Source organism: Dryobates pubescens, chromosome 20 (genome assembly GCF_014839835.1).
Source record: "Dryobates pubescens isolate bDryPub1 chromosome 20, bDryPub1.pri, whole genome shotgun sequence".
In the NCBI taxonomy this organism is placed as follows: domain Eukaryota; kingdom Metazoa; phylum Chordata; class Aves; order Piciformes; family Picidae; genus Dryobates; species Dryobates pubescens.
This window is the reverse complement of record NC_071631.1, coordinates 1,121,143-1,135,223: the sequence shown is the minus strand read 5'-3', so window position 1 is coordinate 1,135,223 and position 14,081 is coordinate 1,121,143. Positions and strand designations below refer to the sequence as shown.

The following is a 14,081-nucleotide window of genomic DNA, read 5'->3' as shown; positions in this document are numbered from 1 at the left end:
CCATGGAAGCTTTATCAAGAACCTTCACCTCTCCAGGGAGCTGAGAGGGGTTTGATGGTGCCTGAAGAGTTCCTTTGTCTCACTTTGTTTGGGGTTTTTTGCCCCTGAAATGTTTGGTGTGTTAGTTGTTAATGCAAAGTATCAGGCAGGGCTGTGCCCTGCAGCAGGGCTGTGCCACCAGAACAAGCTCTGGTAAGGAAGAGGCAGTGTGTACCTGGTCAGTGGGGATAGAGAGGGCAGTGGTGGGAAACTGGAGCTGGGGAGATCTAGGTTGGCCATCAGGAGGAGGTTGTGTGCAGTGAGAGTGGTAAAATACCAGAACAGGTTGCCCAGGGCTGTGGTTGAGGCCCTGTCCCTGGAGACATTCAAGATCAGGCTTGATGTGGGCAGCCTGCTCCAGTTGGAGGTGTGCAGGGGGTTGGACAAGATGACCTGTGAGGGTCCCTTCCAACCCAGTACAATCTGTGAGATCCATCTAGAGCAACATTTTCCTCCCAGTCCTGGCTTGTGTCTCTTCCCTTCCCTCATGTGCTGAACACTCTTGAGCCAACAAACCCTTGTTGGCCAACTCAGTTGGCAGATGAGGTTTGAGTCCCTGCAGGTAGCTTTGGATAATTGGGTTTTAAACTCTGGTCTGTCTCTGAGGGTTTGTGCTGTGGGAATACAATTACTGGAGTGGAAATATTATTCTCTCCTCTGGTAATCACTCTGCCAGTGATTGGTGTATCTCTGCCAATTAAACATCCAGACTAATTAATACCTAAAGTCTGTAGAGAAGTTGTGTGAAGCAAAAAGGGAAGAGAGCACTGAATCAGTCTGAGCTGGGAACCCCATTCAGCTGAGATCAGTGGGGTGCAGATGGCTCTGTCTTCAGCAAAGCTGCTTCTAAACATGCCCAGGACTGCTGCAGTTGGATGTTGCCATGCTGAGGAGGCCTTCTCTATGCTCCCCAGGGCTTGTTTGCTCCCTAAAGAAGGGAGCAGAGGAGTTCAGCTTTGCTGCAGTTCAAAATACCATCCACAAGTGTGGAGAAAAGAGAAGGGAAGGACCTGACAGCCAAGCTTGGCAGGCTGAGAGTTTTGTCCCCTGCAGCTGTGACAGGGAGTGAGCTCTGAAGCTGCTGTGGTTGGAGGCTGAAGTTACACAGCCACATGTTTCTCTGCTGTCATATTAGGGTCACTGGAATTGTCCAGAGTGGATTTCTGCTGCTGTGAGGGCAGGCTGAGGGAGCTGGGGCTGTGCAGCCTGGGAAAGGCTCCAGGGAAACCTTAGAGCAGCCTCACAGTGCCTGAAGGGATCCTGCAGGAAGGCTGCAGAGAGACTTCTCCTGAGGGTGTCTGAGCCAGGCCAAGGGGGAAGGGTTTGAAGCTGAGGCAGAGCAGGGTGAGAGTGGAGCTGAGGAAGAAGTTCTTCAGCAGGAGGGTGGTGAGGCTCTGGCACAGGCTGCTCAGGGAGGCTGTGGCTGCCTCCTGCCTGGAGGTGTTCAAGTCCAGGCTGGCTGAGCCCTTGAGCAGCTGAGTCTGGCTGAGAGCTGTCCCTGGGCATGGAGGGGAGCTTGGAGCAGATGAGCTCTGAGCTCCCTTCCAGCCTGAGCCATGCTGTGATCCTAACTCAGAGGTGAGTGTGAAACAAACCAGGCTGTGTCCTTGCAGAGTTCTATCTCCTCTGATTCCCTGGCTGGGGACAGAGTGTTCTCTGCAAGAGCCTTAGTGCAGTGTCACCTCACTCTGCTCTGGAGGTGACTGCAGCCACTTGAGCCTGGTGCTTGCCAGGCTGTGATGTGGCTGTGGGGCAGCTGCCTGGTGTACACTGATTGCCCCCTGTGCAGGCAAGCCAGCAGCACATCAGCCACCAAGCTCCTGTGTGCTGCTGCTGCTCTCAGTGTCCTGCAGAGGTGGATGCCTGAAGTCATTCCTGAAGCCTCATTTCTCTTCAGAGCAGTCTGCAGCCCCTGGAAGCATAAACCTCCCCTGGCAGGCTGGGGTGGGGTGGAATGCACTGCAGTGGAGACACTGCTCTTGGCTGTGTTTTTGAGCTGGTCTCTTGCCCTGTCCCTGCAGTGCAAGGCATGTTCTGCAGCACCCCTTCCCCTTCCAGCAGCGTTCCTCACCCCCAAGGTGACACTTTTGCCATCCCTGCTGGCCCCTGGGAGTGGCTGTGGGAGGCCCTGCTCTCCTGCCCAGCTTTCAGATCTGCTCAGCTCCCAGAGCAAGCTGCTTTTTATAACTCCTTGGCCAGCAGACTCCCAGCAGGATGGCAAAGCCAAGCTGCTTTCCTTTTGTGTCCACAGATGATTTCCCTGAGCTGAGTAACCAGGATGAAATGTAAAGTATGCCTTGTGACTGCTGCCTGGGAGGAGCAGGGCTTAGGCAGGACAAGGCTGAGGGGTTTGGGGAGCAGGAGCCTTACATGCTTGGGGGTTTTCCCTCTTGAATACTTGCTGTGACACTTCTGCCTGCCAGGCTCCTGCCAGTGGGGTTTATATCTTATACATGTACAACCTTGCTCTTGGAACAGGAAGCTTTGGGGGTTGGTCTGGCTGCTAAGCAGTTAGTGGTTAGTGCAGGTGTGTTTAGTTGTCTGGAGAGGAAGATGCTGATCCCTGTCTCTGGTGACTGAAATAGCATCTTGAGAGCTAAAGCAGAAGGATTCAAGAGGCCCCATCCCTGCTGAGAGAGCTGTGGGCACAGGCTGAGAGTTGGGGCTGCTCAGCCTAGGGAGGAGAAGGCTCCAGGGAGACCTCAGAGCAGCCTTCCAGTACCTGAAGGGCTCCAGGAGAGCTGGGGAGGGACTCTGGACAAGGGCTGGGAGTGACAGGATGAGAGGGAATGGGTTTGGGCTGGAATAGGAGAGATTGAGACGGGGGATTAGGAAGAAGTTCCTGATGGTGAGGGTGGAGAGACACTTGAAGAGGTTGCCCAGGGAGGATGCAGATGTTCTGGGCAGCCTGGAGGTGTTGAAGGCCAGGCTGGATGAGGCCTTGAGCAGCCTGGGCTGGTGGGAGGTGTCCCTGCCCATGGCAGGGGGTCAGAACTGGCTGAGCTTTCAGGTCCCTTCCAACCCAAGCCCCTCTGTCCTGGTCAGTGTCTCGTGCAGTGTGATTGGAAATGCAGAACAGAAAAGCAAAAGCTTTGGGAATGTAAATGGGAAGCCTGGGAGAAGATCCTGGGTGATCTGCTCTGTGTGGCCCTGCTCTGGCAGGGGGGTTGGGCTTGGCTGATCTCCTCAGGTCCCTTCCAACCCCTCCTGTCCTGGGATTCTGGGACCCTTCTTGCAGAGCACTTTCAAGGCACTGTCAGCACCATGTTTGGACTGTTCAGAAGCAGAAGCCCCTCTGAAATGCCAGCAGGCAAGAGCAGCTCTGTGTAGGACAGGAAAGAAGCACCTTGATTTTTGTCTCTCTGTGGCTTGCTGCCTTTTGGGTGATGAAAAACGTTCTGAGGAGCTGCTGGGAGCAGCACCTTGGTGCTGCAGGAGCACACTGAGGCAGGCTCACTGCTGGGGCTGCTGATGCCAACAGGTTGGGCTGGACCAGAGCAAAGGGGGAAAGAGAGCTCTTGGAAAAGCCTCTGAGTCCTTTCTGGGCCTTCTAAAACCTTGAGTGTTTGTGTGCATGATGTTCAGTTCGTGTGCAGCTGCCAGGGGATGGTGGATTTGCATCAGCTGAGCAAACCAAGCACCCAGGCTGTGCTCTTCCCCCAGTTATCAATGCTGAGGAGGATTAAGCTGAACTGAGTTGTCTTTAAGATGCTCCATCAATCTTCCCCCAGGCATTTGGCAGAGCACTCTGTCTTGGAGGTGATTACTGATTAATTCTCTTCATCAGGGAGATCAGGAATGATCTGTGGCAGTGCTGAGAGAAGAAATGGGGGGGTGAGGGGGTGTGGAATCTGCCTTTATCCTGATGCCAAACAGAAAGAAATTGGCCTTGGCTGGCTCAACAAACAGCACAACAGAATCACCTGCAGCCCAGGCCTCATCCTGAGGATAGTTGTGTGTCACAGTGGCTTGGGGAGGGAGAGAGAGAGAGGGAGGGAGAGAAAAGCATTTTCTAGAACTCAAGTTTTCTTCCCCCCTGCTTTGTAAATAACACTTCCACTAAGCTTGGCAAGAAGAGACTTAAAGAGAAAATGAAATGGGAGGAAGAAAAGAGGAGAAACAACCCCAAAGTGCTGTCTTATTGGGTCATCTGTCACTGTAGCAGCAGGGCAGGGAGGGGAGCAGGGGAGGAAGCCACACACCAGGCTGTGCTCCTAGCAGTGAAGCTCTCTCCTCCCTCAGATGAGAGCACCTCAAGACAAACCAACATCACCTGGCTGCTGCTTTGTCTTGAGGTGCTTTCATTTGAGCAAGGGGGCCACAGGAAGGGAGGGCTTTAACCTCCCCTGGAACTGATGGGTGACCAGGGGAGGTTTAGGCTGGGGGTTAGGAAGAAATTCTACAGAGAGAGTGATTGCCCAGTGGGATGTGCTGCCCAGGGAGGTGGTGGAGTCACCATCACTGGAGGTGTTCAGGAGACTTGATGGGGTGCTTGGTGCCATGGGTTAGTTGTTTAGGTGGTGGTGGATTAGTTGATGGGTTGGATGTGATGATCTTGAAGGTCTCTTCCGAACTAGTTTATTCTATTCTGTTCTCTCTGGCTGGGTACAGAGGAGAGCTCTGACTTGCTGCTCCACAGCAGGAGATTGGTAGGCTGAACAGGACTGGGTGATGGAAGATCACCCAGCCTGGAGAAGAGGAGACTCAGGGGTGACCTTATTACTCTCTACAACTACCTGAAGGGAGGTTGTAGACAGACGGATGTTGGTCTCTCCTCCCAGGCAGCCAGCACCAGAACAAGAGGACACAGTCTCAGGCTGCGCCAGGGGAGGTTTAGGCTGGATGTTAGGAAGAAGTTCTATACAGAGAGAGTGATTGCCCATTGGGATGTGCTGCCCAGGGAGGTGGTGCAGTCACCATCACTGGAGGTGTTCAGGAGACTTGATGGGGTGCTTGGTGCCATGGGTTACTTGTTTAGGTGGTGGTGGATTGGTTGATGGGTTGGACACGATGATCTTGAAGGTCTCTTCCAACCTGGTTTATTCTATGTATTCTAAGATGGATAAGAACATGGTTCCAAAGGCTGTGGTGACATGAGGGGCAGTGGGCTCAAGCTGGAGAAGAGCAGATCTAGACTGGATGTGAGGAACAGGTTCTGCACCATGAGGGTGCTGGAGTTATGGAGGCTCCAAGCCTGGGAGCGCTGAAAGCCAGCGTGGCTGGGGCCTGGAGCAGCCTGGGCTGGGGGGAGGTGTCCCTGCCCAGGGCAGGGGGTTGGAACTGGCTGAGCTTTAAGGTCCCTTCCAACCCATGCTATGAATCTATAAAAAACCCAATCAATAAGTGGGAGAGCAGAGAGGGCTGATGTGATGTGACAGTGCTCAGCAGGCCTGGCTGCTTATTCACTCTCTTGTGATCTGCTTTGATTTCATTCTCCTGCCATGTGGGATAGAATTTTTATTCTTATTATTCTAAAAATCTTTATTTTGAAAATCTGAGGGGCTGATGAAAAAGGAGAGAGAGAGATCAGGTGAGCTGGGGGTGCTGCTTCAGAAACTTGTGGTTTATTAACCCACTTGGGCTGACAAGTGTGTTAAATGAACAGGCTTGCACAGAGCCTTCCCAGGCCCTGCTGCAGCTACAGTGAAGTGTGCAGCAGATGGTCCCTGTTCAGGAGCAATTACAGCTAAATTTACTGACTCCTGAGCTGGGGATGGCTTAGCAGCTGCTCTTTGTTCAGCATGCACAGGGTGTGCTTCCAGAAAGGGAAGCCTCCTTAGGTGAGGGTTGGGCAGCCTGCCCCACAGCTCAGCTCCTGCCTCTCGAAGTCCTCTGCTGAGGAGAGCAGACTTGCCTCCTCTCTCGGCCTGCCCTTGACTCTGACTTCTCAGACTGAAGCATTTCACTTCTGCTTGGACAATTCATAGCATGGGTTGGGTTGGAAGGGACCTTCAAGCACATCCAGCTCCAACCCCCTGCCATGGGCAGGGACACCTCCCACCAGCCCAGGTTGCCCAAGGCCTCATCCAGCCTGGCCTTGAGCACCTCCAGGGAGGAGGCAGGCACAGCCTCCCTGGGCAGCCTGTTCTGATCCCTGACCACTCTTGCAGCAGAGAACCTTTTCCTCATCTCCAACCTGAGCCTCCCCAGCACAATCCCAGGCATTTCCTCTCCTGCTGTCACCTGAGACTAGGGAGAAGAGACCAACCCCACCTGGCTGCAGCCTCCTCTCGCGGAGCTGTACAGAGCAATGAGGTCTCCCTCAGCCTCCTCCAGGCTTTCCCCTCAGCTGCTCCTCCCCAGCTCTGTTCTCCAGACCCTTCCCCAGCTTCATTGCCCTTCTCTGGACCCGCTCCAGCACCTCAATGTCTTGGGAGTGAGGGCCCCAGAGGTGCCCCCCCGAGTGCTGGAGGCCCACCCTCACCGGTGCCGTACCGGGGGGCGCTCACAGCCGCTGCCACCTTTGCTCTGCTCATTGGTGGGTTGGTTTGGTTCGACGTGCTTGAACCTTGAGGTCAGTGGGAAGGGAGGGTTGAAACTGTCTCTCCAATTGTCTGTCTCAGGTTGGAACAAGACATCAAAAAGCTAAAGGCTGACCTGCAGGCCAGCAGGCAGATCGAGCAGGAGCTGCGCAGCCAGATCAGCTCCCTGAGCAGCACGGAGCGGGGGATCCGATCCGAGATGGGCCAGCTCCGGCAGGAGAACGAGCTGCTGCAGAACAAGTAGGTGTTCCCCACGCTGACAGCTAGGCCTGGGGGCTGTCATCTGGGGAAGGGGGAAAGATTTGCTTAGGTTCCTCCAACACCTGAGTCTGCAAACGCAGCCAGGCTCGCTGGGGACCCTCGGGAAGGATTCGATGGCAGTAAGCGAAGCCCTGGGTTAAATCCCCTGCCTGCTGCCTTCCAGATTACACAACGCTGTACAGATGAAACAGAAAGACAAACAAATGATCAGCCAGCTGGAGAAGAAGCTAAAGGCAGAGCAGGAGGCACGAGCCTTTGTAGAAAAGCAATTAATGGAAGAGAAGAAAAGAAAGAAGCTGGAAGAGGCAAGCGCCGCCCGGGCTGTCGCCTTGGCTGCCGCCAGCAGGTACTCACCTCCAGCACAACACTGCAATGGCTTTTGGAGGGGCCTGGGGGGAAAGCATTTTTCACTCTTTTCTACTTAAATGAGTAGTCTGCAGCTGATTGTTTTGCTTTGCAAGAGCTCTGTTTGTGTGAGGAGGTTGGTTTGAGGGCAGGCGGCGGGAGGCCTGGAAGGTCCACGAGCCTGAGCCGCGGTGCTCGGATAGGATCCGTGGGCAGGGTGTAAAGGCTGAATGTGCTCTGTGGTCCTGGGGGTGTCAGTCTGCTTTGGGAAGAGGAATGTTCCCTTTCCTGTAGGGACTGAGAATCAAGGATTCATGGAGTCATGTTGACCAAAGGACTGTCCTGACCTCACTTCTTGAGCGCTATCTGCTCCAGGCAGCGATGGCTCAGCACTGCGCTGCTCCAGCAGGTGCGGGGATGGGAAGTTTCTCGAGGCGAAAGCCTGGCACAGGTGTGCATGGCCCCAGCCTGCACTGTCCAAAGAGGAGGAGTTCTGCTGTCCTGTCCCCCACACTTCCTAAACACTCCCAGTTTGCTCATACTTGAGGCAGAGCAGTGACCTCCTGCAGCTTTTTGCTTTGTGGCCACAAGGGAAATTCTCTCACCTCCTCTCTTTACCTCTTCAATATTTAGATTAGTGTTGGTGTTGTAAAGAGTTGAGGACTGCCAGCCTCATTCTCCCTTCATCTTCTCCTCTCTGAATGCCTTCTGGGGTTGGTTTTTTGTTCCCCCTTCCTGCAGAGGAGAGTGTACTGAAACTCTACGGACTCGCATCCGAGAGCTGGAGACAGAGTGCAAGAAGCTGACAATTGACATCAAGCTGAAAGAAGATCAGATCAGAGAGCTAGAAATGAAAGTTCAGGTAATGAGCAAGCAGCCAGGGCTTCAGAGCAGCAGCACAAAGGGTGCCTTCAGCCCTCTGAAATTGGTGCATCTACATAAGAGGCAATCAACACCTTGGAGAAGGATGCTCTTGGGGCGTCTGTCTTGCATCAGGCTGTGTGGGGAGGTGGCTGTAAAGGTTATCAGTCCCAGCCTCACACCATCCACTTGTTTAGAGCACCACATGGCTGCTTTAGCTGGCACTTGGAGGTGCTGAGCAGGGTTCCTGGGTGGGGAGGGGTCTTGGTATGGGTGGCAGAGGGCTGAGCAGCAGAGCAGATGCCACTTGCTCACCAGCCACGCTGTAATTATGCACTGTACAATATGGCTTTAATCACTTGTATGATGGCCATGTATAATTACTGGAGGTAATATCACTGTGCCCTTAATTAACCATCATTTTAATTTTACAGCATTAATACCAGGCCCAGTGGTGTGCTGTGGGGAGGAGAGAGAGCCCTTGGTGCATCTCCTGTGTAAAGTCAGGGAGAATAACATTTGTCTAATTGCTCCTGCAGGAGCTGAGGAAGTACAAGGAAAACGAGAAGGATACAGAGGTGTTAATGTCAGCACTTTCAGCCATGCAGGATAAAACACAGCACTTAGAGAACAGCCTGAGTGCAGAGACCAGAATCAAGCTGGATCTGTTCTCTGCATTAGGAGATGCAAAACGGCAGCTCGAGATTGCCCAAGGTAAGATGGGAGCCTGGGGCTCCAGCCGCAGCGCTGCTGCCACCAGGAGCTCGCCACAGGGAGAGTCTCCTGGCCTTGGGCTTAGGGGTGGGCTCCAGCCCCTGCTCTGCACTTCAGCTTCCTGTGGGCTTTTTCTGTGCTTCTGACAGCTTTGTGAGCCTCAGCAATCCAGCTGAGCAGCCAGCCTGATCTCCTCAGGCTGCTGAACTGAAGCCAACAAATGTCAGGAGGGATGTTTGGCTTCGTTTGTGATGGCTGGCTCCAGTTTGATAAAACAGCTTGAGGAGGGCAGGTTTAGGCTGGAGCATAGGAAGAAATTCTTGCCAGTGAGGGTGGGGAGACACTGGCACAGGCTGCCCAGGGAGGCTGTGGATGTCCCCTCCCTGGAGGTGCTCAAGGCCAGGCTGGGTGCAGCCTTGAGCAACCTGGGCTGGTGGGAGGTTGGAACTGGATGATCTTTAAGGTCCCTTCCCTGAATCTCTGAATTGCCTCAAAGCTGGAGAATTTCTTTTTAAAAGCTAGAAGATAAACTAATATTTGAACCCCAGGGTGGCTGAGGCTGGAAGGGAGCTCAGAGCTCCTCTGCTCCAACCTCCCCACCGTGCCCAGGCACACGTCTCAGCCAGACTCAGCTGCTCAAGGCCTCATCCAGCCTGGCCTTGGACACCCCCAGGGAGGAGGCAGCCACTGGCCTTGACTCCTAATAATATTTTGATACTCCTGAGGTAAACACAGCCTGGATGGGTGCTGAGGAAATAACCCAGCTTGCTTTAAACCTCCCCTTGGGGAGGTGCAGGTGGAGGCTGGTGTTGGGCTGGTGCTGCAGCCAGCAGAGGGAGCATGAAACCAGCACAAACCATGCCCGAAGTGTCCTTTGTTCAGCTGGGAAACCATCAAGCAGAATCCAGTCACCTTCTGGTGTTTAATTTCCTGTTTGATTTTAGTCTAATGAGGCAACCTGCTCTCGTGGGAGCTGTCCCTGCCCACGGCAGGGGGCTGGAACTGGAGCAGCTTTGAAGTCCCTTCCAACTCAACCCATTCTGTGACTGTGTGAAACACAAGGCAGGAGTTCCATGAGTTGTGCTTGCCCCAAGTTGTGTCAGAGCACTGAATGCCTTCTGGGTGCTGTGTTGGGAGGACAGAGCCAGGCTCTGCTCAGGGGTGTCCAAGGGCAGGACAGGGGGCACTGGGGGCAAGCTGGAGCCACAGGAACAGAAGGGAAAACTTTGGCACTGTGAGGGTGACAGAGCCTGGAGCAGGCTGCCCAGAGGGATGCTCTGGAGGGATCCCAAATCCACCTGGAAGTGTTCTGTGTGACCTGCCCTGGGTGACCCTGCTCTGGCAGGGGGGTTGGACTTGCCTGATCTCTGGAGGTCCCTTCCAACTCCTAACCTTCTGTGATTTATTATCAACTGCATCAATCCAATCACAGTGCTCTGGGAAGCTCTAAATTACTTGGTATTAAACCTCTTGATTATAGTTTCCTGCTTGTAACGAGAATCACTCTGGAGCCTGAGCCTGGAGCCTGACTCTGGAGCCTGACTCTGGATCTAGAAACTAAGATCTGAAATCTGAGCTCTAAGTTGTGAGCTCTGCCTTTCTTTCCCAGCCAGGCTCTCCTGATGGCTGTTTTCTGCAGGAAAGATTGATGGGGGCTTAATGATTTTCATTGGTGTGCCACAGCAATGATTGATTTAATGAACAAAGGCTGCTGCACTCCAGCAGCTGGGGGAGGCTGCCTGCCTGCTCCTGCTTCTCACCGCTGCTCATTTGCTGCTTTCAGGGCAAATCATTCAAAAAGATCAGGAAATCAAGGACCTCAAACAGAAGATTGCAGAAGTCATGGCAGTGATGCCCAGCATCACCTACACTGCAGCCACCAGCACTCTGAGTCCTGTTTCCCCACACTACTCTTCCAAATTCGTGGAGACCAGCCCCTCGGGACTTGACCCCAATGCCTCTGTTTATCAGCCCCTGAAGAAATGAGATGGAATGGAAGGAAGGAAAGGAATGAATGAATCAGTCCCAACCTGGCTTTGGCTTCTTGGTTCTTTGCCTTTTCTTTTCCTTTTTTTGCCCTTTTTTAATTTCTTTTTTTTTCCCTTTTATTTTCTTTTGCTTTCTTTTTTTTTTCTTTCTTTTTTTCTTGTTTTGTGCAGTTTTCCTTTTGCCTTCTTTTTTGCTTTTTTCCCTCCTTCTTTTTTGCTTTTTTCCCTCCTTCTTTTTTGCTTTTTTCCCTCCTTCTTTTTTGCTTTTTTCCCTCCTTCTTTTTTGCTTTTTTCCCTCCTTCTTTTTTGCTTTTTTCCCTCCTTCTTTTTTCCTTTTTTCCCTTCCTTCTTTTTTCCTTTTTTCCCTTCCTTCTTTTTTCCTTTTTTCCCTTCCTTCTTTTTTCCTTTTTTCCCTTCCTTCTTTTTTCCTTTTTTCCCTTCCTTCTTTTTTCCTTTTTTCCCTTCCTTCTTTTTTCCTTTTTTCCCTTCCTTCTTTTTTCCTTTTTTCCCTTCCTTCTTTTTTCCTTTTTTCCCTTCCTTTTTTTTTCCTTTTTTCCCTTCCTTTTTTTTCCTTTTTTTTGCCCTCCTCCTTCTTTTTTTCCTTTTTTTCTTCCTTCTTTTTTTCCTTTTTTTCTTCCTTCTTTTTTTCCCTTTTTCTTCCTTCTTTTTTTCCCTTTTTCTTCCTTCTTTTTTTCCCTTTTTCTTCCTTCTTTTTTTCCCTTTTTCTTCCTTCTTTTTTTCCCTTTTTCTTCCTTCTTTTTTTCCCTTTTTCTTCCTTCTTTTTTTCCCTTTTTCTTCCTTCTTTTTTTCCCTTCCTTCTTTTTTTCCTTTTTTTCTTCCTTCTTTTTTCCTTTTTTCCTTCCTTCTTTTTTTCCTTTTTTTCTTCCTTCTTTTTTTCCTTTTTTTTCCTTCCTTCTTTTTTTCCTTTTTTTTCCTTCCTTCTTTTTTTCCTTTTTTTTCCTTCCTTCTTTTTTTCCTTTTTTTTCCTTCCTTCTTTTTTTCCTTTTTTTTCCTTCCTTCTTTTTTCCCTTTTTTTCCTCCTCCCTTCTTTTTTTTTCCCCCTTTTTTCCTCCTCCTTCTTTTTATTTTTTTTTTTTATTCTCTTTTTTTTGCCCAGTGATGTTTGTCCTGCTGAAGGCATCACCCAGGAGTTGTCTCTTGCAGTCCAGATGAAATTGTATTGTGTGAGAGCTGTCTCTTTGTTGTCATCTCCAGCCAGGATCAAAGCAAGCTCTGGGACTCTCCCAGAGCTGCCCCAGCAGAGCTTTTTCTCTTGTTTGGTTTTTTTGTTTGTTTGTTTTTTTCCTGTAAATTTTTAGCTAAACTTCACAGAACTTTGCCATTTCTTTCCCTTGGCCAATGCATTCAAACCAGTTCTTGGGGCTTTTTGTTGTGTTGGGGTTTTTGCCCCAAGTAGCCAATTTTTGCCTTTTTTTGGGATGTATTTTTTTGCATGGTTTCCTCTTGAAAAGAAAAAAAGAGAGAGGGAGGAAAAAACCCCAACCTAAACCTGCAAAGCTTTGCTGGAGTCCTGAGCCCTTGCTGCTGCTTTAGGGGGTTTGGTTTCACTCAAATTGAATTTGCAGCCTGAGGGGGGGTGGGGGTGGGGAGGAGGGGAACAACCCAACCCCCCAAACTCTTTGATTTTCCCACTGGAAGGGTGAAACAAATCCCACAAAGCTTTGCTCTGATGTTTGGGTGGGGTTTTTTTTTATCCCTAGATGTTAACTCCAACTCTGGTGATGTTTGCAGATGAGAATTTGGTTGACCCTTCAAAGGACCAAATGGAAATAAATTTCTAGGGGGTGTTAAGGGAGAAGAATAAAAACACAAAGACAAACCAGCAGCACCACCAGAGGCAGAGGAGCTGCTGCTGTGCTGGTGGCTGTGGTGTGAAGCATTTGATAGTTCCCCTTGGTGGTTTTGCTTCCTTTTCTTTTCCTCCAGCCATTGGGAATTGCTAAGCAGTCTTGTTCACAGTGCCTTGGGAAAAGACATTTCAAGAGGAAACTTGATGGTTTCAACTGATTTTTTTTCCCCACCCTCCACCCCCCTTCACTGTCATCTTAGCTTAATCTATCAAGCTCATTACAGAGCCTACTGCAAATTGGACCTGGGAATTTGGCTGTTCATTCTTTCAAAAGCAAGGTTCCAACCCTTCTGTTTCTTGGGAGAGAAGAACTCCCAAGCAGTGTTCTGTAACTTTGCCTTGATTGTTCTGCATCGTGGAAGGCACAAGGTGACCACAGGAAGCAGTGTGAAGGAGGAGCTGTGCAATGTACTGTACACAAGAGACTGTAAAGCTGGCTTAATAAAAGCTGCAGTTCTGGGGGTTTTTTATTGGATTTCATTCACCTGTGATTTGCAGCCAGCAGCACCTCCTGGGGGCACTGCAGCTTGGAGCTGGAGGTTACCTTCCCTTCCAGGACAGGCTCAGGGAGCTGGGGCAGAGAAAGCTCTGGGGGGACCTCAGGGCTGCCTTCCAGGACCTGAAGGGATCCTCCAGGAAGGCTGCAGAGGGACTTCTCAGGAGGGTGGCTGGAGCCAGGCCAAGGGGGAATGGTTTGAAGCTGAGGGAGAGCAGGGTCAGACTGGAGCTGAGGAAGAGCTTCAGTGGGAGGGTGGTGAGGCTCTGGCACAGGCTGCCCAGGGAGGCTGCGGCTGCCTCCTGCCTGGGGATGTCCAAGGCCAGGCTGGATGAGGCCCTGAGCAGCTGAGCCTAGCTGAGAGGTGTCCCTGGGCATGGTGGGGAGGTTGGAGCAGAAGAGCTCTGGGGTCCCTTCCAACCCAAACCCTCCTCTGGTGCACACATCAGCTATGGCAGTGTGCTTCTGTCTGCCAAGCCTCTGGGGCTCCTTGGAGTGCAGCAGGGCTCCACATCTGCAAAGAAACCAAACCATAGGTCATGGATTCATTGAATGCTTTGGGTTGGAAGGGATCTTCAGGATCATCCAGCTCCAACCCCTCTGCCATGGGCAGGGACACCTCCACCAGCCCAGGCTGCTCAAGGCCTCAGTCCTCCTTAGATGGACATCCAGCTCACCACAGCCTGAGAGACTTGAGTGTGCAAATACTGAACTGCTTTGATGGGAGGGGGAGGAAGATGAGGAATGAAGTCAACTCCCATTGGTGATTAGCCTGAAAAGGGAAACCACCAAGCACCCCTAAATGCCAAGAAAATGGGGCTCTGAAACTGCCTGTGGTGGTTCTTGGCCCTGTTCAAGGAGCCCCCTTGAGAGGTGTGGAGGGCCCGAGGGGAGCACTGCCTCCAGCGTCCTGGAAGTGAGAATTCGCTGGAAGGCAAAGAGCTTTGTGTCCTCTGCAGAACGTCCACGAGAGGGCTCAGGATGCCTGGAGAGAGAGCCTGGGCCTGCTCAGAGAGCAGAGCAGG

General features: G+C 51.5%; 1 protein-coding gene across 1 annotated transcript in view; it reads left to right on the top strand.

Annotated features, from left to right (window-relative positions):
• MACO1 (macoilin 1) overlaps window positions 1-10,715 on the top strand; it is a 29,203-nt gene extending 18,488 nt beyond the window's left edge. The window contains exons 7-11 of the mRNA XM_054171018.1: window positions 6,603-6,761; window positions 6,946-7,128; window positions 7,869-7,989; window positions 8,528-8,702; window positions 10,486-10,715. Coding sequence (XP_054026993.1) covers window positions 6,603-6,761; window positions 6,946-7,128; window positions 7,869-7,989; window positions 8,528-8,702; window positions 10,486-10,688 — 841 coding nt within the window. The 3' untranslated portion in view covers window positions 10,689-10,715. The remainder of the gene's footprint in view (window positions 1-6,602; window positions 6,762-6,945; window positions 7,129-7,868; window positions 7,990-8,527; window positions 8,703-10,485) is intronic.
• Window positions 10,716-14,081: the final 3,366 nt, after the last annotated feature.